At 51.4% G+C, this 21,619-nt stretch overlaps 1 protein-coding gene across 2 annotated transcripts in view; it reads left to right on the plus strand.

The window, feature by feature from the left end:
- Positions 1 to 470: 470 nt before the first annotated feature.
- TXNRD3 (thioredoxin reductase 3) overlaps positions 471 to 21,619 on the plus strand; it is a 35,638-nt gene continuing 14,489 nt past the window's right edge. Inside the window, exons 1-10 of one of the 2 annotated variants that reach the window (XM_065934050.1) lie at positions 471 to 520; positions 9,261 to 9,321; positions 10,225 to 10,334; positions 12,656 to 12,760; positions 12,972 to 13,044; positions 13,984 to 14,103; positions 16,244 to 16,386; positions 16,569 to 16,684; positions 17,249 to 17,474; positions 18,145 to 18,237. In XM_065934050.1, coding sequence (XP_065790122.1) covers positions 12,999 to 13,044; positions 13,984 to 14,103; positions 16,244 to 16,386; positions 16,569 to 16,684; positions 17,249 to 17,474; positions 18,145 to 18,237 — 744 coding nt within the window. In that variant the 5' untranslated portion in view covers positions 471 to 520; positions 9,261 to 9,321; positions 10,225 to 10,334; positions 12,656 to 12,760; positions 12,972 to 12,998. Of the gene's footprint in view, positions 521 to 8,390; positions 8,551 to 9,260; positions 9,322 to 10,224; positions 10,335 to 12,655; positions 12,761 to 12,971; positions 13,045 to 13,983; positions 14,104 to 16,243; positions 16,387 to 16,568; positions 16,685 to 17,248; positions 17,475 to 18,144; positions 18,238 to 21,619 lie in introns of those variants that run through there. The other variant, XM_065934049.1, reaches the window with a different exon arrangement.

Here is a 21,619-nt window from a genome sequence, read left to right on the forward strand (position 1 = left end):
ATACACTGTCTAGGTTTCGCTAGTAGTATTTTTATTTACTTTGTGGGATATAAGCTTTAAAAAAAAAGCCATCTTTTGTAAAGATGGTTTTTATTTACTCCTTCCAAAAGGTTGAGACGTCCAACCTCACTGAAGACCATGTATCTAAAGGAGGCCTGAGGGGCTGGTGGAATGGAAGTAAGACTGGAAGTAAGATCACGGGGAGCACCCCTGGGGATCACACGGAGACCCGGCGATCCCGCGGTGCGCACACCATATCGACCTAACAAGACCTTGAAGCCTGACACCCGCCACTTTATGAAGGCCGGCCGAGTCCAGCACGGTGGTGTACCAGTGGTTTACTTCGCATGCGCCAAGGGTGGGGCGGGGCTGGGGCGGGGCTAGCGGCGTGGGTGGGGCGGGGGCGGGGCCGGGGCCGGGGCGGGGCCGGGGCCGGGGCGGGGCCGGGGACGGGGCAAGCGGTGCGGCTTTCACTCCCACTCGGCGCCCGAACTCTGTGGTTTCTGAGCGGATCCTTCTGGTGCGGGAGCGACACCGCGGTCCTGGCGCAGCCGCCGCCGCCGCCGCCGCCGCCCCCCTCGCGGGCACAGACGTTTTCCACGGCAGGGAGGGCCCCGTCCCCCAGCCGCCGACTGGGCAATGTCCGCGGCGCGGCCGGGCCGTCGTCGCCGCCCGGGCGCCGGGCCCGTCCGCCGGCTCCCGGGGCCGGCCGCTTGTCCCGCGCGGCCCGCGAGGAGCTGCGGCGCCGCCTGCTGAGCCTCATTGAGGGCCACCGCGTGGTCATCTTCAGCAAGACCTACTGTCCGCACAGCGCGCGGGTAGGCGGCCGGGCCCGGGCCTCCGCGGCGCCCCGCCCCGACCGCGGCCCGGGCTCGTCCGATCCGCCCTCGGCTGGGCCGCGCGGCCCCGCCTGAGGTCTCGGACGGGCCGGCGGGCGAGCCGCAGTCCTGCCCTGGCCGAGAGCCAGCCGGACGTGGGCAGGGCCGTCTGAGGGGACAGGTCCCCCGGGTCCCGTCCTGGGGAACGACGCGGCGGGCGGCGGGGCTGCTGCGGACCCCACCGCGCGCCCCGGGCGGGCCGGGCGGCGGTTTAGGCCGGACTCCACGCGGGGCGCGCGCGGGAGCTGAGAGTCGGAGCCGTGATGCTCTGGAGGCCGAACCGTCTGTAGGCTGGGGCTTGGCGTCTTTGAAGGCCGCTTCCACATTTGAGAGTTGAAGCAACACACGAACGAGGCACAAGCCTAAGTTGTTGGGTTAGAGATGTGAAGTTAGGGTTTTCAGTCTGTCAGGTGTGCATTGATTCGCACGTTTTTAAGTGTGGGTCACACGTGCACCTTGCAGTTCTCTCGGAGACCGCACTCCAGCAGGAACCTCCTGGTTCATCCTCTCCACTCCTCCCAGGGCAACCACTGGCCAGAATCACTTGCTTTTCCTTAACAACTTTGCTGCCAAACTTATGTATCCCTAAACAATACTTTGCTCCTTTTGGCTTGTATTGGTACTTTGAGTAAGTAGAGTCATGGACTTTTTATATTCTGCATGTTTTTCCCAACAGTTATATTTTAGAGATGGCTGCATGTTAGTATCTGTAAGTGTGGTTTGTTAATTTTTATTGCTTTATTGTTCCTGAGGGTGACTCATAAGCACAGTGTTATCAGGTCTGATGTTTCCAGTATTTTGCTCTCAAATACAATATGGCCATGCCTGTTCTTGCCACATCTCCCAGTGCACACAATGAAGACCTGCTTGAGAGTAGATATCTTGAAGCTGAATTGCTAAGCCACAGAGGAGGCACAATTTTTTCCTTAGTTAGGTGATACCGAAATGTTTTTCCACACGGTCATACCACTTGCCCTCTCACTGGTGTATTACCAGTTCCCACTGCCCTACATCCTTGCCAACAGTTGATACATTTAACTATTGCCATTCTGGTGTTTATGAGATGGTATTTCATTGTAGCCTTAGTTTTGCATTTTCTTGATGAACTTAACATCTTTACCTGTGTTTATGGGTCATTTGAGTTTCCTCTTCTGGGAAACATTCAGGCATTTTGCTTATTTCTCTATTAGGTTTTTTTTTAAATACTAATTTTGTACGCGTTCTTTATATATTGTGGATTCTAGTCCTTCGGTTCTATGTATTGGAAAGTCTCCCAGATTGGGTTTTTCTTTTTACTCTCTTTATGTGGTATTTTGGTTAACTGAATTTTGGAAGTTTAACATAGTGAATCTATCACTTTTTCTCTTCTGGTTTGTGCTTTTTGTGCCTTATTTAAGAAGTCTTTCTGCTCTGAGGTCACAAAGATGTTCTCCTGGATCGGCTGCTGGACGTTTACGGGGGTACTTTTCACACCCCTCTTCTTTGTTCCACCTGAACTTGAAGCCGAGGATGTGTGGGGATCCAGTTCCTTTTTTCCTTTATAACTTATCAGTTGTCCCTTTTCCTTTTTCGGAGAGTCCATTCCTTCCACTATGGTTTGAATGCTCACCAATCACCTGTCAGATTCTCACATATGTGTTGGTTTATTTCCAACCTCTTGTCTTCTTTCTCTGCTTATTTAAGTTGTCCTTTGAAATTTATAAAAGAGCCAAGTCATCAGAACTATGCCTGGTCACTGTTGTGTTTCTGGGGCCTAGAAAAGTGTGAGGCAGGTAAATGGGTTAAATGAATAAACGGCTTTACATCATTCTGGTCAAACCTTTGCTGACACAGAACATCTTAGGACAGATGATTGTCTGTTCTGTGTGCGTCACTGCTTCTAACAACATGGCCACTACTTTGAGTCCTGTTACATAATTGGACAGCTTTGATTACTAGAACTTTTTTCAGTTCAGTTCAGTCTCTCAGTCATGTCCGACTCTTCACGACCCCATGGACTGCAGCACGCCAGGCCTCCCTGTCCATCACTAACTCCCATGAGTTGCTCAAACTCATGTCCATTGATTTGGTGATGCCATCCAACCATCTCATCTTCGGTCGTCTCCTCCTCCTCCCGCCTTCAATCAAAACTTTTTAAATTGAGCTCAAATCTGTCCGTCTGAAACATTTTGGCGGTGCCTGTCATTCCAGTGCACAGAATTAGGAATCTGGCTTCTAGCTGGATGGAAGATCTTCCAGTATTTTCCCTGAGCACTTTTCTTTCCTTACCAAGCTTTTCATGTGTTCATATCATCTGTCTTTACACATGACCCTTCACTAAACGGGTTGTGCAGTAATTTGACCATGAATCACCCAAACTGGACACCGTATTCCACATCCCTACCTGTGGCCTTGCCTTTCAAGAACTCATGGCTTAAAGGAGCTGTAATCAGCCTGTTCTCACATCCTGAAAGACACGTGCGTGCGAGGCAGGTGCTGTGGGAATGAGGGCAAAACAGCTGCTTCCGTGGGGATCAGAGGAACTGAGGATGTGATGTTTAAGCTGGTCCTGGAGAGAGAAGTTGGATGTAGGCAAGGTAGAACATCAATAGTTGAGGAATTCGTGTGAGCAAAGGCAGGAGATGATAACATGAAAATACTGGGCCAAATGCAGGGCATAGGAAGGGAATCAGGAGAGGGATGTGAAAACGGGCTGGCCTTCAGCTTTTCAGAGGTACTGAGGTCTAAACGTGTGCTGCTGAGTGTGGACCTGATGATGTCAGGCTGGAGGGGAGGAGTGACAGGGTCTGCCCTGGGACTGGAGTCCCACCTGGAGGAGCGCGCTGAACGCGGGGGCAGCTGCCCAGGTCGGAAGCGCCTGTGAGTCAGGCGACCTTATGGCCCACACTGAGGAGTGAAGAACGTGCCCTGATTTTTTAACCCCTTCCCCAAATTAAGTTTCAAGCCATGTTTTCCCCAATCTTCAGTTCACACTTTTGTGGATTAAAAGCATATACTTGCATTGGTTAGCTTTTTTTTTCCTGTAATAAAATATGCATAATATTGTTTGCTGTTTTAACCATTTTAGGTTTCATGGCATTAAGACCGCTCCTGTTTTGTGCCGCCATCACCACCATCCACCACAGAGCTCTTTTCATCTTCCCCAGCTGACACTCTGACCTCATTAAACAGTAACTCTCCATTCCCACCCCCAGCCACCGGCCACCACCATCTGCTTTCTGCCCTATGAATCCGAAAGTATTTGTCATTTTCTGACTGGCTTATTTCAGTCTGATGTCCTCAGAGTTCATCTATGCTGTAGCATGGGTCAGGATTCCTTTCCTTTTTAAAAATTTGTTTATGTTTTTATTGAAGGATAATTGCTTTACAGAATTTTGCTGTTTTCTGTCAAACCTCAACCTTAATCAGCCGTAGGTCTACATACGTCCCCTCCCTTCTGAACCTCCCCCCATCTCCCTCCCATCCCACCCCTCCAGGCTGATACAGAGTACCTGTGTGAGTTCCCTGAGCCACACGGCAAATTCCCGTTGGCTGTCTATTTTACACATGGTAATGTAAGTTTCCACATTACTCTTTCCACACATCTCACCCTCTCCTCCCCTCTCCCCATGTCCATAAGTCTATTCTCTATGTCTGTTTCTCCATTGCTGCCCTGTAAATAAATTCTTCAGTACCATTTTTCTGGATTTTGTATATATGCATTAGAATACGATATTTATCTTTCTCTTTCTGACTCACTTCACTCTGTATGATAGGTTCTAGGTTCATCCATCTCATTAGAACTGACTCAAATGCATTCCTGTTTATGACTGAGTAATATTCCATCACATATATGTACCACAACTTCTTTATCCATTCATCTGACTATGGACATCTAGATTGCTTCCATGTTCTAGCTGTTGTAAATAGTGCTGCAATGAACAATGAGATACATGTGTCTTTTTCAGTTTTGGTTTCCTCAGGGTATATGCCTAGGAGTGGGATTGCTGGGTCATATGGTGGTTTTATTCCGTCTTTTAAGGAATCTCCATACCGTCTTCCACAGTGGTTTGCACTCCCACCAACAGTGCAAGAGCGTTCCCCTTTCTCCACACCCTCTCCAGCATTTATTGTTTGTAGACTTTTTGATGATGGCCATTTTGACTGGTGTGAGGTGATATCTCATGGTGGTTTTGATTTGCATTTCTCTAATAATGAGCGATGTTGAGCATCTTTTCATGTGTTCATCTGTATTTCTTCTTTGGAGAAATGTCTGCTTAGGTCTTTTTCCCACATTTTTTTTTTTTTTTTTTTGATTGGATTGTTTGTTTTTCTGGTATTGAGCTGTATGAACTGCTTGTATATTTTGGAAATTAATCCTATGTCAGTTGTTTCATTTGCTATTATTTTCTCCCATTTCTGATGGTTCTCTTTTCACCTTGCTTATAGTTTCCTTTGCTGTGCTAAAGATTTTAAATTTAATCAGATCCCACTTGTTTACTTTTGTTTTTATTTCCCTTACTCTAGGAGGTGAGTCATAGAGGTTCTTGCTTTGATTTATGTCATTGAGTGTTCTGCCCATGTTTTCCTCTAAGAGTTTTATACTTTCTGGTCTTACATTTAGATCTTTAATCCATTTTGAGTTTATCTTTGTGTATGGTGTTAGTAAGTGTTCTAATTTCATTCTTTTACATGTAGCTGTCCAGTTTTCCCAGCACCATTTATTGAAGATGCTGTCTTTGTCCCATTGTATATTCTTGCCACCTTTGTCAAAAATGAGGTACCCACAGCTGCATGGGTTTACTTCTGGGCTTCCCATCTTGTTCCATTGGTCTGTATTTGTGCCAGCACCATACTGTCTTGATGACTGTAGCTTTGTAGTATAATCTAATGTCAGGAAGGTGGATTCCTCCAGCTCCATTCTTCTTTCTCAAGACTGCTCTGGCTATTTGCAGTCTTTTGTGTTTCCATATGAATTATTTTGTTTTAGTTCTGCGAAAAATGTAATTGGTAATTTGATAGGGATCACATTGAATCTGTAGATTGCATTTGGTAGTATAGTCATTTTCACAATATTGATTCTTCCTACACAGGAACATGGAATATCTATCTGTTTACATCATCTTTAATTTCTTTCATTAGTGTCTTATAATTTTCTGTGTACAGTTCTTATGTCTCCTTAGGTAAGTTTATTCCTACATATTTAATTCTTTTGGTTGCAGTGGTGAATGGGATTGATTCCTTATTTTTCTCTTTCTGATTTTTCATTGTTAGTATATAGAAATGCAACTGATTTCTGTGTATTGATTTTGTATCCTGCAACTTTGCAAAATTCACTGGTTCAGTTCAGTTCAGTTGTTCAGTCGTGTCCAACTCTTTGTGACCCCATGAAATGTAGCACTCCAGGCCTCCCTGTCCCTCACTATCTCCCGGAGCTTACTCAAACTCATGTCCATTGAATCACTGATGCCATCTAACCATCTCATCCTCTGTCGTCCCCTTCTCCTCCTGCCTTCAGTCTTTCCAAGCACCAGGGTCTTTTCCAGTGAGTCAGTTCTTCGCATCAGGTGGCCAAAGTATTAGAGTTTCAGCTTCAACATCAGTCCTTCAAAGAATATTCAGGACTGATTTCCTTTAGGATGGACTGATCGGATCTCCTTGCAGTCCAAGGGACTCTCAAGAGTCTTCTCCATTATTTTGCTTATTGGATATTTGGATTACTGTTTTTCATCAAATCTGGGATATTTGGGGGCATCTCTTCAAATATTATTCTTGTACTTTGTTTCCTCTGTCTCTTACTGGTATTCACGCCATCCGTATGTTGTGCTTCATGCCGGCCCGTTTCCCCCTAGGCTTCTGTCTTTTATCTTTTCCCTCTATGGCATGAGGCTGCACACTCTCCACTGATGTCCTCAGTTCTGCAGCTCGAGTCTACTGTTGAGACACCATAGTGGAATTTTGACTGTAGGTATTGCACTTTCCCATAATTGCTTCATACCCAGCTGGTTCCTGTCTATAATTCCTGTCTTTTTATTGGTGTTTCCACCGGGTGAGACATTGCCCTCATGCTTCTGCATGTATCTCCTGAAGCTTGGTTTTCTCAAGCTCCTTGAACGTACTCACAGGGGTGACTTTGCCTGTTCGTCACACTGTCTGGGCCTCTCAGAGGCAGCTTCTCCCGCTTTCTTCTTGTAGTGGACCCACGGTCCTGTTTCTTTGTGTTTCTGGTCATTTTTCTGTTGAAACCAAGGCCTTTCTGGCAATGCATTGTAGCCGCTCTAGACCCTACAACCATCCTTCTCTGTGGCCAGTTTTTGCTTGTGTATCTCTTATGGATTATTTTCAAGAAGTCTGTTTCCACTCCTCAGAGGTGTGGCCTTGGGTCTGTGCAGCCACTCTGGGGTGACAGGGGTTTGCTGGCTGGCTGTGTTACACTGTCTGACTCTCTCAGCGTCATGCCTGGGTGTTACACTCCTCTGATTACGGCTCAGATGCTCTGCTTTCCTGACAGCGCCCTGGGGTGTAAATTGTCCTGTGTTGTTGCTGTTCAGTCGCTCCGACTCTGTGACCCCATGGACGGCAGCACGCCAGGCTTCCCTGTCCTTCACCGTCTCCCAGAGCTTGCTCAGACTCGTCTGTTGAGTCAGTGATGCCATCCAACCATCTCATCCTCTGTCGTCTCCTTCTCCTCCTGCCCTCATCTTTCCAGTGAGTCGGTTCTTCACGCCAGGTGGCCGCCAGCCAGGGCCCCTCTGCAGCGGTCGTTATTGAGCAGATTTGCAGTTTGTTCTTACCCTGGCAGGGCCGTTCCCCAACGTCTCCTCCTGGCTTTCTGCTGACTGGCAGCCACAGTTTAGCCTGCTGTCAGGAGCGAGCCACCAGCATCCTCTGACTCAGTCACACCATCTCCGCTGTCTCAGCTGTAGGCATGAGCCGCCCCGCAGTCCATGTCAGAGGATCAGTTTCTTAGGGTGGAGCTCGGCGCTCTCTAATCCTGTGGTTTCCCCCTTGTCCCGAGTGGCCTCTGAGACCTCGCTCCAGAGGTGGGGTGCAGACCCACTTCCCTTGGGACAGCCTGCTTATGAGCGGCTCTGGTAGGGCAGTAGCCTCTGGTCTCCTTGGCTTGCCTCTCCCAGCCTGGAGCCCTGCCCTGCCAGTGGGCTGGGCAGCGTGATCAGGGCCCTGCTGTTTTTGCCTAGGACAGAAACTCTGAGCCATGAATGAGGTGGTGCAGGAGGGGAGCTTTCCCTTGCTGCCACACTCACCAGTAGTACAGCCTCTGCCACTCAGACCTGAGCGATAGAAATGGCAACGGCCCAGCCTTGGGGCGGCTGGGATCCCGGAGAACCAGGCACCTCAACTCCTAGGCCGCGGCCACCTGCAGCGGTGCCTCCGTCACGCTCGGGCGGGTCCCTCAGGCTCCCCGCTCTTCCTGACATCTAGTAGATTCTCTTGAATATGCGTTGCCTCATTTGCTGTGTGCCCTCAACTTTGAGAGACTTCAGTGGCCCTTTCTAATCAGCTCTCACCAGCCGCGGGCATCTGCCAGGGGCAGCCGGCCAAGACCCTCGCGCCTCTGTCCTGCAGCCGGAGCCCCTTGGCTTCCCCTCGAGGGCTCAGGTCGCCGAAGGGCGGGAGTCCTGCTGACGGTGGGCTCCGACCTCAGCGGCGGCAACTGGAGAGCCCCCAGGAGGTGACCGAGAATGTCCCGTGGAAGGTCTTGCCGGCTCAGGAGATCAACTGTGGGGGACTGGACAAAGGGGCCCGCTCCGTGCAGAGCACTGTGCAGACTTGGGGAGCAGGTGTGGGACAGGAAGGGGCTGCAGGAGGGGTCTGAGACGCTCCGTGGTCACGGACACGCTCCTGGTGACGCCCCCACTGGCCCCCGCTCCGAGCGGCAGGGCCCAGGGCTCTGTGTTCAGGCAGCTGGTGAATGGGGACAGGGCGGGCGTCCGCCTCCCCTCCTCTCAGGCAGGGAGGGTGTCCTGAATGTTGAGTATGTGGAACAATGGATGAGCCATCCTAGGTGTGTGACGGTTGAATGGTTTAATGACTGTTGAAAGAAAACAGAGAGGAAAAGGCATGTGGACACAGGTGGATTTGGTGTGGGGCAGGCTCCACGTGAGGTGTCCAGGGTCACCCAGCTGGAGAAATGCTGCTTGTCTTGAGTTCCAGAAAAGAGGTTTGAGTGAAAGGTACAGATCTGGAAGTGAGAAAGAAGATTGAAAAAGAAGGGAAGGGGCGGACTGAGGTCATTCTGGGAAGGTGCTCCGAGAACAGGAGAAAACGTGGTCCGAGGCTCGCATTCCTGAAGGGCATGTTTGAGTGTCCCTGCTGCTTTGCCCACACTTCATAGCTGTGTCTGGTCTGCAAGAGGAGAACGCAGGTGCATTTTCCTTGCAGGTTAAAGAGCTCTTTTCTTCTCTGGGAGTTGACTGTAACATCTTGGAACTTGATCAAGTTGGTAAGTAGTAGAATGGTTTGTACCTGTTGTTTGTAATCAGCGTCCACAAGATTGACTTCTTTCCTTGTATTGCCTCATTCAGTTCAGTTTGCTCCCATCTCTTTGGGTTCAATGGGCTGATTTCACCTACCTTGAACCCCGCAGAAGATGAACCTGTATGTGGAAATACTTTGCGTGGATTTTTTGCATACGTTGTCTGCATTTGAGGGGGGAGTGGAAGGCAGCCATATGAGGTAGTGCTGGCGGCCCTCAGGCGTGTCTGCCAGCTGTCCAGCAGCCTAGAGGACGTTGTAACAGAGCGAGGCGAATCTGCCCGTCTCCTGAGCGCAGCCCCAGGAGGGCAGGCGCGCAATGTTCCCGCTTTCCTGCTTCTGAATCCCATGCACTTTCCACGGGTGTGCGTGGAGAACAAAAAGCCCAATCTCTGCCTTCACAAAACTTCACCCGTTTATTTAGCCAGGTCGCTTTAATAAGTGAAATGCCCTTGAATCTTTGAGACTTTGCTGAAGAGTTTACCACGTGGGAGCCTGAGGGGCTGAGGGCCCAGTTCAGTTTTTAGGAGTAGAGGGTATGTTTTGGACTATGAGCATAAAGATTTTTTCAAATGTAATTGTTGGATATATTTTCTTTGTTACCACCATTAGAGCATATATCTGTTTGTTGTTTAAAGACGATTCTTATCTGTCTCTGCCTGGCCAGTGGATTATAGATCAGATTCTAATTTGAAAGTGTTCATTTTAAAAGGAGTCAGGAGTCTGCTCTTTCTTCTGTACGGCTCCCTTTGAACCCCTGAGTCATCGCTTCATGACGCTGACGACGCGCACGTGGGCAGCACTTCAGCTTGGCTTGCAGCGCCTCGGAACCTTGGCGGGGTCTTAACGTCTTTGATCTTTTATTCCTTAGATGAGGGGGCCAGTGTCCAGGAGGTTCTATCAGAGATCACCAACCAGAGGACTGTGCCCAGTATCTTTGTGAACAAAGTGCACGTGGGTGGTTGTGACCACACTTTCCAGGTAAATAGTACTGTGTGTTTCTGAAGGCTGTCTATCCAAATTTTGTTTTAAGAAAATATTCCAGAGAGGTGGAAATGGTTTTCACAAATCTGTTCATTTGTGTCTTTTGGAGCTTGTAAAATTGAAAGCTTCCCTGGTGGCTCAGATGGTAAACCATGGTAAAGAATCTGCCCGCAACGTGGAAGACCCGAGTTCGATCCCTGGGTTGGGAAGATCCCCTGGAGGAGGAAACGGCAGCCCACTCTAGTACTCTGTCCTGGGAAATCCTGTGGACAGAGGAGCCTGGTGGGCTACAGTCCATGGGGAAAGAGTCAGACACTACTGAGCGACTCAGCACTATAGGATGATTATCAGATAATCGTGATTACTCTAAGAGAAATGAGCTTTTCTACCAGTTCAAACTTTGAATGCTGAGAAGGAGAAGGTTTTGAGTGAGGTTGGAGGACAGAAGGGTGGGCTGCCCTGCTCTCTCCCTCCAAACGGGGACAGACGAGGCCTCCTCCCACCTTGAGGTTTAGGGAAATGAGGTCAGCACTGGCAGTCCAGCCCAGGGAGCATGGCTCTCCCACCATGGCTGCTGGCCCTGCGAGCTTTGTGAAACTCTGTCTGGTTCCTGGAATGCAGAAATGAACAGGAATCATTCAGTTACATAGAGATAGATAAAAATTGATATGTAATAAGGACCTTATTTTAACTAGCTGTTTGCTTTTATTAAACTCTGCTCTTAGATTCTTTATATATATATACAAGTGGTAATCATCAGTGGTGATGGATTGAATACTTAGGTTTAGATTCAATTAAGAATTATATTTTTGGGACTTCACCAGTGGTACCTTGGATAAGAACCTGCCTGCCGATGCAGGGGACACAGGTTCGATCCCTGGTCCGGGAAGAGCCCACACGCCGCAGAGCAACTAAGCCTGTGAGCTGCAACTACTGGGCTCCAGCACCTAGAGCCTATGTTCCTTGACAAGAGAAGCCCCCGCAGTGAGAAGCCCATGCCCCGCAGCTGGAGAGCAGCCCCTGATGTCTGCACCTGGAGGAAGCCTGCGCAGCAGCAAAGACCCAGCACAAGGGCTACAGAGACGCCAGGTCTCCTCAACCCTGGGCAGCAGCTCTGTGCGAGGTGGACCCCCTAAGAGCTCCCGAGGGTGGGGGGCTGCCAGCCGGGGCCACGCAGCCTCCCACGGGGCCTGTGGTCCTGGAGCACTCGCATGGCACTCGCGGGACGAGCCAGCTTGGAGCCAGCGTGATGACCGAGCAGCCAACCTCGCACAGACGGAGCTGCTCAGTCTCACGTGGAGCCTCTGGCCTTGTCCACGCTGCTTCTGGCCACAGGGACAGCAGCTGTGCCTCCGGGTCAGCCCTGACCTTTCCCAACGGACGGAGCAGAAGGCTCATGCTGCACAGGAGCTTGCAGGATTTCGGTCAACTTAGGAAAAATCAGGGAACAGCCCGCCGTGCACGTCCCGCCGGCGACGCGTGAGCACTGTTCGCAGAGAAGGCCAGTGCAGGCGGACGCGGGCAGAGGATGCCGCTCCTGGGCAGTCAGGCTCATGTGCTCGCCCCTCACCAGCCGTCCTCAGAGCCAAGTGCTGGTCGAAAGGAAAGGCGCTTCAGTCAGAAAAGCCGGCATCTGGGGAGAAGGGGACCCACGTCCCAGAAGCAGCTTGCAGGATTCCGCTGGGCCATGGACGTTTTTAAAGGGGAAAGCGGGAATAGCCTCAGTTAATCGCTAAGGTAGGAGGTCAGCTTCTCTGTTGTCTTGCATCGTGTGCAGACCTGCTGACACCTCCAGTCCTACTTGGCACGCTGTCGGGCCCTCTCAGCCCACCTGCACGCTTGCTGAGGGGAGGGCGCGCGAGTCACTCACTCTAGCTAGTCAGTTCTTCGTGCTTTTTTACACCTTTTAACCCAGGAAGGGAGTCCCCTGCTTAGCAAGGCGTGTGTACCTCTAGTAGAGCAGGAGTCAGGGGCCAGGCTAAGTGTCACCTATTGAGCTCACCTTTGTGGTTAAGGTCTGAGGAGAACAGAGGTGAGCCAGCAGAAACGGCCAAGAGAGCTGCTTGCGGAGCGAGCTTGTCTGACGTGGGACAAGGCCCGACCTCCCCGTCATCGGACACGTGCCTCACTGTTGGGTGATAACCAGTGTCTGTGTCTGCTCTGGCGTCAGTCTGACTAGTTGGGCCCAACTGAACACCCTCCAGATAGATGCACAGTCTGGCTCACTGCACTGCAGGTCGGCTGTCCCTGAGGTTTTATAGAAGCCGTGTGTGCTGGGTCCGCATGGCCGTGCTGTGTTCTGTCCTCTGACCCCCCAGGCACATCAGAGTGGTTTGTTGCAGCAGCTCCTCCAGCAGGATCCAGCGTACGACTACGACCTCATCGTCATCGGTGGGGGCTCTGGGGGCCTCTCGTGCGCTCAGGTGAGAAGAGGCAACCCCCGTGGATGGTCTTCCTGGCGATCGCCTTAAGCCTCCCTTCTGCTGTCGATACCTAGGCCGTTCCAGTCTGCGCTGCTGTTGTTCCATGGCTGGGTTAACAAAGAGGAGAGACGGTGTCTCGTCACAGACACGGTCTCATCCCTCAGGGGAAGGTCGGGAAAATGACGAGGTCTCCGTGTGTCTTTGTTCGCAGGAAGCCGCCGTCCTGGGGAGGAAGGTCATGCTGCTGGACTTTGTGGTCCCATCCCCCCGCGGCACGTCCTGGGGTGAGCGGCCCTCCTGCTGTCGTCAGGAGGCTTGTTCTCTTTGGTTCTCGTTGGTCTCCCTCGGTCCTCACCACAGCCCCAGAGGGTAACCCGCCTGCCTTGGGCTGAGGACACCATCCCTGGTCATGTGTTAACAAGAGGAGATGGCAGAAAGATAACACAAAAAAGATTAAGGAGGATCTTGCAAAGGGAAATTCCACGCCCCGAGTGTTCCACCACGTCTGCCAGGATGAGTTTGCACCCACACGGGGGTGTTTCATGCGGTTGTGGCCTCGGAGCGGGGTGTACCCCATCATGCTTGTCTAGGGTGGCCGTGACGCTTTTCTGTGTTTCTGCATCGATCTTATAACTGACACCCTGGCTGCAGAAGGTCAGCGGAGTTAATGTGCACTCACCCCAAGTCTGTCTGGTGCACACTTGTCCTCCTCCTCCTGCCCCCTCCCCTTCCCGGGCACAGCCCTCCCTCCTGGGTGCCAGGGGCACGCGCTCTCGGAGGGCACTGATGTGAGTGTCTGTCTCACCCCGTGTTGGTGAGAGTCCAGGCGGCTGGCGGCGGGTGGTACCAGCCCAGAGCAGTCAGGGCTCCCCAGGGAAAGGCTGGAGGCTGGCCCTGCCTGGCCTCACTGCAGCGTGTGCCCAGTTAGCCTGACCCAGTTCTGACTGCCTCGTGGTTGGGACTCAGGTGGAAGTCTTGGATTCTGTCCCCAGGAAATTGTTCAAATGCACGTCGGAATTTGCTCATTCCCGGGCCTCCTGCAGGGACCCTCTTGGTCAGCAAGTTGGACCCTTGGTCACCATAAGACAGGTCATTTTGTGACGGTGACCCCACAGTCGCCAAGTCTGTTGTTCCACGTTCTAATAGCACCCACTCTGCACGTGTATAAGCCGCATGACACACACGCGCACACGCAGCGTCACAGCTCTGCCCGCCTCCCTCAGGTCTCGGTGGCACGTGTGTGAATGCTGGCTGTATCCCGAAGAAGCTGATGCACCAGGCCGCGCTGCTAGGGCAGGCGCTGACCGACTCCAGGAGGTTCGGCTGGGAATACAGTCAGCAAGGTGGGTGATGCGTGGAACAGTTCATACTGGGGGAAGGAGGGAAGAACAGGTTTCTTAGAAATGCGTGCTCTTTCTGTTTCTGTATTTGACTTTTCTGTTAGTTTAATAAACACTTGTTAGGCGCGCACATGTGCCAGCTGGACCCAGGATTCCAAGACGGTCAGTGCAAACCTCCTGTTGGGGCCTTAGGGCCGGGGAAGGGATGTTGCAGCCCCGGCCATCCCAGACACATAGCAGAGGGTACGGGAGCTTTCAGGGCAGGAGTTAGAACTCGAGTCTAAGGAGAGCGCTGACTTGGGTGGAGCCGCAGGCAGGCTGGATGCAGCAGGGTGGAGTGATGTTCACGTTGGCCTGGAGGTGGTCCAGGGGCCTCTGAGCACATGTGAGAAGGCGGAGGAGTGTGGCAGGCCTGGAACACACGGAACAGTGAATGGGGACGTGAGTGGATGAGGTTGGACAGCTGTAGAGAAGAGTGTGCAGAACTTCTGTACCAGCAGTAATAACTGACAGCAAATGGAGTAATGGAAATCACAGCAAAAATGATACAAGGACTTGGAAGACACTCCACTAGGGGTGTACATGAAAGCATAAGAAAACTACGCTCTGATTTTGGAGGGAATGTTTGCGTATTGTGAAGACAGTATCTCAGTTATTTCGTAATGTTTGTTTAAAGTCCAAGGAAAAATGTCAGAATTTTTTTTTCTTTTTGGAACCGGACAGATTATTCTCAGTTTGTATTGAAAAGTAAATGTGTGAGGGTAGCTGTGCCACCTTTGAGGAAAGGGGAGCGACTTTTCCATCTGAATTTAAGATGCCGTTGCTGCTTGTGACACAGCCGAGCGGATGGGTGACACAGTGGAGTGGGTCTTCCGTGGACCTGCCCCGTCAGGGCCCCGGGGACCTGCAAAGGTGCCCAGCCTCCGTGGTCCTGCTCCTGACTCTGCAGGTCTGGGGCGGGGGGTCCCCAGGAGACATGTATCTCAGCCCGCTTCTAGGGGTGCCGACATGCAGGCATGTTGTGGAGCTTCTGAGAATGTCTTTTACGCAAACCAGAAGCAGAGGTCCCCGGGGCCGTGAGACGCATGGTTCTCTGAGGCCCGGGAGCCTGGCCTGTCTGGAGAGAGGGGCTGGCAAAGGACGTGAGCCCGGTGGAGAGCTAGTCAGTGGTGGTCGTCACCCCGGGATCACAGGTGTGGGGTCAGGGAACACAGTCACCAGACTGACCGTCTGGACCACACGGTTGTAGACCTGCTGTCCTGTTGCTGAGATTGTGGGAAGGGTGACGTGACGTCTGGGCCATAATCACTGACGTCACCCAGGTCCCCACGCACAGTGACCTCTGTCCTCCCCTGTGTTCTGGGGTCCCTCAGCCTGGTGGGTGGGTCTCTGAGAGCACTGGAGGGTCAGGGTCCAAATGGGACCAAGGGTGAACCCCCAGTCGGCCGGGTTTGTGGTTGGGGCTCTCACCCAGCTTGACGGGACCCTGGACCAGTGTTTCCCTGGGGGGCATCAGCAGATGGGGTGAGTCCAGGAAATGAGCCCCCCGGCTGACTCAGGAGTAAGGAGGAGCCTTGACTCCACCAGCCTCGCCCTGGCTTCAGCAGGAAGTGGGTGAGCTCTCGTCTCTGCTCCGGTGTTCACTGTCACAGCCCTGCCTGCAGGGGACCCGTGTCCCACCTGTAGATCCTGGGGCTGGCTGTGGGAGGGCTGTTTCCCACCCCACTCCATGGATTTTCATCATGTTCAGAACTATGCTTTCTACATGTTTGTAATATGAAAGAAGCTGTGTGTGTTAGCTGCTCAGTCGTGTCTGACTCTTTGCAACTCCATGGACTGTAGCCTGCCAGGCTCCTCTGTCTATGGGATTCTGCAGGCAAGAATACTGGATTGGGTTGCCATTTCCATCTCCAAGGGATCTTCCTGACCTAGGGGTCGAACCCGGGTCTCCTGCATTGCAGACAGACACGTTCCGTCTGAGCCACCAGGGAAGCCATGGCTGCTGTAACTGGCGTAAAAAGACTTCTTGCTGATTATCTCTGTTCACTTCTGGATCCTTAAAGCAATGGATGCGCGTGTGCGGTGTGTGACTCCACGGTGGCCGAGCACCCCTCACACCCACCCGCCCCCGATCTCTCCCCAGTGAAGCACAGCTGGGCCACATTGACTGAGGCCGTCCAGAGCCACGTCGGCTCGCTGAGCTGGGGCCACCGGCTGGCTCTGCGGGAGAAGGCAGTGACCTACCTCAACTCCTACGGGGAGTTTGTCGAGCACCACAAAGTCAAGGTCAGTCGGGCCTTGGCCCCGTTGGTCGCCCCCTTACTCCCACCTGCGCCGCGGGAACCCGGGCTCTGTGGGAACCCGGGCTCCGTGGTCTGTGTGGAGGGCTGCAGTCCGTGTGTGAGCGTCCTGGGGTCCGACTACTCTGGTACCAGATGAAAAGTGATGTTTGCTTTGCTTTTTTCAAGGCAACCAATGAAAAAGGACAGGAGGCATTTTATACCGCTGCCAAGTTTGTCATCGCGACAGGAGAGAGGCCGCGCTACTTGGGAATCCAGGGAGACAAAGAGTACTGTATCACCAGGTGGGTTAACCAGGCCGTCTGCCTGTAAGTTGCATTACATTTGTGTCTCCAGAGTGTTCGCTCCCTGTCTCCTTTCACAAGAGATTTGCGTTGACAACAGTGGAGGGCACACAGGCAGCGCTAAGAGCACGGACGCACACAGGGTGTCTCCAGGCCTCCAGGCAGGAGACTGAGTCTGGGCTTTGGTTCACACTTGCTGGAGCCCAGAGCGAAGCAGCAAATGCCGTTAGCTTCAGGGTTTCATGTCTGTGTGATAGTGATGGGCCAGGTGACTAGGAGAATGCTGGGATTCAACGGGAATTCCCAGTGGACAGTTGTCAAGAGGACCTGTGACCTCGATGTATAAAGTTGGACGATTGCACACTTTCTCGACCAGGTGCACTTTAAGAAGTACATTTTTCACTGTGTGGCTGCTCAGGCTTTGCACGTGGTCACGTTGATTCCCATCGCCTGGCTGGACGCCCTCCTCCGAGGGGGGACACGCCTGCAGCCCCCAGGGCCGCTCCCCCCGCGCCCGTGCGCTGGCCCCCGGCGCCATCCCACGTGGAGAACTTCTCTCTGCAGTGACGACCTGTTCTCGCTGCCCTACTGCCCGGGCGCGACCCTGGTGGTGGGCGCGTCCTACGTGGCGCTGGAGTGCACGGGCTTCCTGGCCGGCCTGGGCCTGGAGGTCACGGTGATGGTGCGCTCCGTGCTCCTGCGGGGCTTCGACCAGCAGATGGCCGAGAAGGTGGGCGCCTCCATGCAGCAGCTCGGCGTGCGCTTCCTGCGCAAGTTCGTGCCCGTGGAGGTGAGTCCCGGCTCCGGGCCGCCACCCGGCCCGCCCAGCTCCACGAGCTTGCCTTCTGTTTGGCTTTTTTAAAAATCCTGAGGCATGCAGGATGTCGAACCTGGGCCCCGTGCAGTGGGGGTGTCGAGTCCTCACCTCAACCACCATCTCCAGGAGGGAGAGGGCCCTCCTGGGGCTTCTCATGTTACCCTTGTTCACGCTGCTCCCCGGGGACCCTGAGGATGGGGCGCCCACCCTGAGCCTCGATGCCAGCTGTGCCCCTCCCCTCCCTGCCCACAAGTCACGTCTCTGCTGCTGGCTCTACCAGCAGCTGCCTAATACACACCCATCTGTAGAGCCGCCTGCTGGGCTTCTCCGCCTGAATTCCTCTCCATGTTTTAAATGCAACAAGACAAGATAAAGCTCCTGACCTCCCGCCCCGTGTCCTCCTGCTTCCGTCCTGGCCTGTCTCCGTGCTCGGGAGGTGGTCCCCTGGTGCACACGGTCGGTGCTGTCCGCTCTTCCCGCTCACCCAGGGGCTTGTCTCTCCCTCGACCACCCTCGGGCCGGTCCTCCTTCCTCTGTCTGCTCCATGCAGACGGAACACACCCGCCTGCACACACACACGCCCTGCGCCCCCCTGTTCTGTGTCCCCTGCGGAGAGAATCCACGCACTGTCCATCCTCGCCAGGTCCAGCAGCTGGAGAAGGGCCTGCCCGGGAGGCTGAAGGTAGTGGCTAAATCCACGGAAGGGACAGAGACGATGGAGGGCGTTTACAACACGGTGAGTGTCTGCCGGGCGAGCAGGGGGTGGATGGACACGCTCGTGACTTGGCGCAGATGAAACACGAGGGGAGATGATACCAGGGTTGACTTTTTGACTCTCCGTGAGACTCTAGTACATGTGGAATGTGTTGAGCTGTTGATATTTGATGGTTTTCGGTGGCACACAAAGAATACGATGCTGAAATATACGGGTGTGTGTAGCTGTGCAGGGAACAAAATCTGGACGCAGGCGTGAGTGGAAGTCGCCAGTCGTGTCTGACTCTTTGTGACCCTGTGGGTGATACAGTCCACGGAGTTCTCCAGGCCAGAACACTGGAGTGGGGAGCTGTTCCCTTCTCCAGGGGATCTTCCCAACCCAGGGATCAAACCCAGGTCTCCTGTATTGCAGATGGATTCTTTACCAGATGAACTGCATGGAAAGCCTGGAGGCCGCTGTGCCTGCCTGCTTTTACTGGTCACTTCTGGAGAGTTAGATGTCTTATACATTTCTGCATTTGACTGTTTTTGCAATAAGCATCAATTATATTTTATAATCAAAAGCAACAAAAACAAGCTATGTCAAATCTCCAAACAGTGTGAGTAGTCCATGGACCCTTGAGTGGCAGTCGTTATAACTCAAACTCATGCAAGTCAGACACCAGCATTTGTTGTGTAAACTGTAGTTTATCGCTAACTTGGATCAATCTGTTCATTTATGTTCCATAAACTCTAACAGCATTATTTTTTTCAACTAAAAGTGAATGATGTTGTGAGGATGACCAAAGCCTAAGATAGGTGTAAGGAAAACAAACCTAAGAACCAGCTCCTGTTGAGATTGATCAGGGTTGTGATGGATGTGTCATCAGGTAGAAGCACTTGATTCTGCAGTATCCAGGCTTACGGTTCATGGTACGTCTGCCCTTTGACCTAGGCCGTCTGTAATAGCCCCCAGCAAAGTTAGTACATTTCTCTGTAGACCTCAAGAACATCTTCTGTTAGAGTTATTCCTAGGTGTGTACATATTTCTGTACAGTTACAAATGCTGTTTTTGAAAAAGTGTCATTGTCCTTCACCGTCTGTTGCTGGTATACAGAAAGGCTGCTCAGTTGTGGGATTCGCTTCAGCACTCAGGAATCTTGCTGAGCCCTATCTGATCCCGTGTCCTGAGATGGCTCGCAGCGTCTTTGTTACGCATTCACGGAGAGGACTCGCTCCCTTCTGTGACTGCTTCCTTTTCTTCCTTTTTCCTGCATGAGGGCACCAGCCGCGGCCCCCCAGGCAGTGTTGACAAGAAATGCAGACCTAGACCCTCCAGCCTTGTTCTCAGGGTCGGGAGGGAGGTTTTCAGTGTTTCACGGTTAAAGAGTAAGGTTTTCCGTAGGGTTTTGGTAGACATTCTTAACCATGGTAAATAAATCATTTTCTATTTTTCTTTGCTAAGTTGTTTTTTGTTGTTGTTGTTATTTTGGTTTTTTGTTTGTTAAAAGTCAGAACTGGGTGTTCAGCTGTAAGAATGTTCCTTTTGTGGCTGTTAATGATTATTTTTTTCTTTAATCTGTTAGTGTGTTGCATTACATTGATTTACAGTCAACTTTATATTACTGGTGTAAATCCAACTGGATAATGAGTGGTTTGTTGGTCCTTTAATGCACCGGAGCCTGGTGGTTCCCAGAGTAAGAGAGAGAAAGAGGCTGATATCCCCTGGTTTACGCGGAAAGCCAATAGAGTCCTGTTCTTGGGGCTCTCGCTGCTGCACGTAGGCACCAGGCGCCCTCTCGAGTGGGTGAAGGTACAGTGCGCCTTCTCGAGAGGGTCTTAGAAGCCCGGGCAAGAAAGTGAGCCCAGCGGGCCTCCGAGCTCCAAGGAATTAGCCAGAAATAGAGAGAGAGAGAGAGAGAGAGAGAGAGAGAGAGAGAGAGAGAGAGAGAATAGAAAGACACGGGGACCCAAGCTCTGATGGAGCAAAGGTGTTTTAATCAACATGGTGTGTGCATATAGGTGGTTATTCTCACCAAAGATAAAGATTAAAATTCCAGACTTACAAAATATAAGACATCCCTATCAAAGGGAGAGTTGCAAACAATCACCTTTTACCGTATGGCTCATAAAAAGGAAGAGGGTACTTATCACCATAATGAGAAATGCCTGGATTCCTCAGCCCCGGGAAAGGAAAGGCATGCCTCTCCTCTTAATTCCTGAATATTCAGGAATTAATAAGGGCCAGAGGGTTCCTGACAGTGGTTCTTTTTATATATTGTTAGATTTGGCTACTTAAAATTTTCGTATCTATATTCATGAATTAATATTGGCTTATAATTTTCCTTTCACATATTGAACTTCCCAGATATTGATACCAAAGTTATTCTAGCTCATGAAAGAAGTCTGGAATATGTTCCTTCTTTTTCTATTCTCTGGAAGCATTTATGTACTACCAGAATTGTTGTTTTTGTTCAGTTGCTAAATGGTGTCTGACTCTTTGGGACCCCAGGAACTGCAGCTTGCCAGGCTTCCCTGTCTATCACCAACTCCTGGAGCTTGCTCAAACTCACGTCCATTGAATCAGTGATGCCATCCTACCATCTCATCCTCTGTCATCCTCTTCTATTCCTGCCTTCAGTCTTTCTGAGCATCAGGGTCTTTTCCAATGAGTCAATTCTTGGCATCAGGTGGCCAAAGTATTGGAGTTTCAGCTTCAGCATCAATTCTTCCAATGAATATTCAGGACTGATTTCCTTTAGGATTGACTGGTTGGATCTCCTAGCAGTCCAAGGGACTCTCAAGAGTCTTCTCCAACACCACAGTTCAAAAGCATCAGTTCTCCGGTTCTCAGCCTTCTTCACGGCCCAGCTTTCATGTGTGTGCATGACTACCATAGCTTTGACTATACAGACCTTTGTTGGCAACGTGATGGCTCTGCTTTTTAATGTGCTGTCTAGATTTGTCATAGGTTTTCTTCCAAGGAGCAAGCATCTTTTAATTTCATGACCAGTCACCATCTGCAGTGATTTTGGAGCTCAAGAAAACAAAACCTGTCATTGTTGCCACCTTTTCCCCCATCTATTTGCCATGAAGTGATGGGACTGATGCCATGATCTTAGTTTTTTGAATGTTGAGTTTTAACCCAACTTTTTCACTCTCCTCTTTTATTTTCATCAAGAGACTCTTTAGTTCTTCTTCACTTTCTGCCATAAGGGTGGTATCATCTGCATATCTGAGGTTGTTGATATTTCTCCCAGCAACCTTGATTCCAGCTTGTGCTTCATGCAGCCCAGCATTTCTCATGATGTACTCTGCATATAAGTTACATAAGTAGCATGACAGCATACTGCCTTGCGTATTTGATAGAGTGGGCCTAGAATGTTCAGTGAAGATATGTTCAGTTTTCTTTAACAGTCGCAGGA

This window comes from Muntiacus reevesi, chromosome 4 (genome assembly GCF_963930625.1).
Source record: "Muntiacus reevesi chromosome 4, mMunRee1.1, whole genome shotgun sequence".
Lineage (NCBI taxonomy): Eukaryota > Metazoa > Chordata > Mammalia > Artiodactyla > Cervidae > Muntiacus > Muntiacus reevesi.